The sequence below is a fragment of the Amphimedon queenslandica genome, unplaced genomic scaffold (assembly GCF_000090795.2).
Source record: "Amphimedon queenslandica unplaced genomic scaffold, v1.1 AMPQUscaffold_7584_Cont20467, whole genome shotgun sequence".
In the NCBI taxonomy this organism is placed as follows: Eukaryota; Metazoa; Porifera; class Demospongiae; order Haplosclerida; family Niphatidae; genus Amphimedon; species Amphimedon queenslandica.
In genome coordinates, this window is record NW_003552134.1 from 1 (window position 1) to 2,153 (window position 2,153).

A 2,153-nucleotide genomic window follows, 5' to 3' on the forward strand; every position below is an offset into this window, starting at 1 on the left:
AGAGGATATCTTCTTCTAATGATGTTACTACACTTATGGGGGAAGTATCTACTACTTATAGATTACCGTTTGTTGACTATCCTGATTTTGGTTCTTACCAGTGTATAGTGACTGCTAATGGAACTGACAATACGATCACTTCCAGTCCAGCTTTGATCACAGGTAATGCTCTATTATCAAAATCATCATCATCATTGTTTGATATTATTACTATTATTATCTATGCTACACAGTTTTTTATTATTATATGTATAATATTAATTATACTGTTTATTATTGTTATTACTTATAATATGACAGTCCTACATGATTAGCTGGATAATGTTAAAAGTGGTTATTGTGCATTCTACAAGACAAACAATTTCCTTTACTATTTTATAAATAAAACTAATGTGTTCATAATATTATGCTCTTCTTTTCCTTGTACAGTCTCTCCACAAGGCAGTGTATCAGCTAACCCCAGTACTCAAGCAGTCTCTAGAAATGAAAATGCTTCATTTAATTGCAATGCTCAAGGTGGACCCAATAACACGATAGTCTGGATTAGAGGAAATTTTAATTCATCGTCTTTCAGTCTTGACGCTCCACTTAATGTCTCATACATAATTAACTCACTACCTGTATTAGATTATGATTCAAGTCTATCATTGACATTTGTTAATGGAAGTGATGGTGGTACATATACTTGTCTGGCTCTTAATGAAGCAGGAGTTGGTAGTTTTTCAGTTATATTGCAAGTGATGCTAGAGATAATTACGGATCCTGTGAGCACTTTTACTGAAAATGGTCAAAGCGTTACGTTTCAGTGTCTAGCCGATTCTTTTCCCAGTCCTCAATATTACTGGGAGAGGTTCAACATATCTTCGAATGAGTTTTACATGATACCCAATGAAAATAAAAGTTATTTGATGATTGATAGCGTAGTGTATGAAGACAATGGGAGGTACAGATGCATTGCTACAGCTGTAATGGACACAGTGAGGTCTAATGAGGCTGTGTTGACGAGTGAGTGTTTTAAATTCTTTTGTTTTCCTTACTTTTGTGTTTATTTATTTTACTGCTCATGTCTTGTTTTGAAATTCTTCTTTATTTTCTATTTCTACTTTTTCCTACACGTCTCACTCTTTCTCTCAACCAATTTCTTCTCTCTGTCACCTTTTCTTTATTTCTCCTCTACAGTATCTCCTAGTGGTAGTGTTGAGATTGATCCAGCATTCACCATAACAACAAATGGTAGTACAGTTACATTCACTTGCTCTGCTAGAGGTGGCCCTAACAACACTTTTATCTGGACTCGTTCTAATGCCACCGGATCAATGGCCAACGAGACTGAACTAATGAGCCTTGCAGCAATGATCCCAATAGATGTTGATGGTTTCCTTCATTTAGCTGGTCCTCTTATTATAGAGAATGGTACTGAACTTACTCTTGAGTATATCAACGCTACAAGAGATGGTGGTAACTACTCGTGTGTCGTCATCAACGAAGCTGGTTTTGTTGCAGTTGAGACCACGCTGTATGTGGCTCCTATCATAACGTTGCATCCACAAGATCGATTAGTAACGCAAGGTCAATATTTTATGCTATCGTGTTTAGCAGATGCTTTTCCATCGCCAACATACCAGTGGGAGAAGATGAATCGTACTAGTGGGTATTTTGAGGAGATAACAGACGAGACTTCCTCCGATTTGAGATTCAATAGCGTTAATTTTGATAATTTTGGTATGTATCGCTGTGTTGCAAGCTCTGAGGGTATCACTGAGACAGCAGTATCAAGAGCAGCCCTTGTAACAGGTTAGGAATATGTATGTACATGTACATGTATGTATGTATGTATGTATGTATGTGTGTATATATTTATGTGTATGATTTATACACATAGCACGAATGACTTTCATTGAAAGAGATATATGTTTTATTTCTCAATCCAAACAAACGTGACCCTAGCCAATGCCAATCAAATTATCAGTATCCTTTATTGGAAGTCACATGCTCCATACCTCTATTAATAATGTCACGAAAAGATTAACACACCTTTTACGTAATGCATTCCACGCATGCCAAGTATAAATAGACTTTATTTATAGAGACCTTGTTAATGGCCAGAAGACGATGCATGATTAGCTGTAGATTTTTTCATTGCAGTTAGTATA

General features: G+C 36.0%; 1 protein-coding gene across 1 annotated transcript; it reads left to right on the top strand.

Moving 5' to 3' along the window:
* Positions 1 to 17: 17 nt before the first annotated feature.
* Positions 18 to 1,794, top strand: LOC109591657 (peroxidasin-like; the record flags this gene model as incomplete). The annotated part of the gene is made up of 3 exons (XM_020007341.1): positions 18 to 162; positions 430 to 1,005; positions 1,180 to 1,794. Coding segments are annotated over exons 1-3 (1,318 nt in total), but the record flags the coding sequence as incomplete, so codon positions are not given.
* Positions 1,795 to 2,153: the final 359 nt, after the last annotated feature.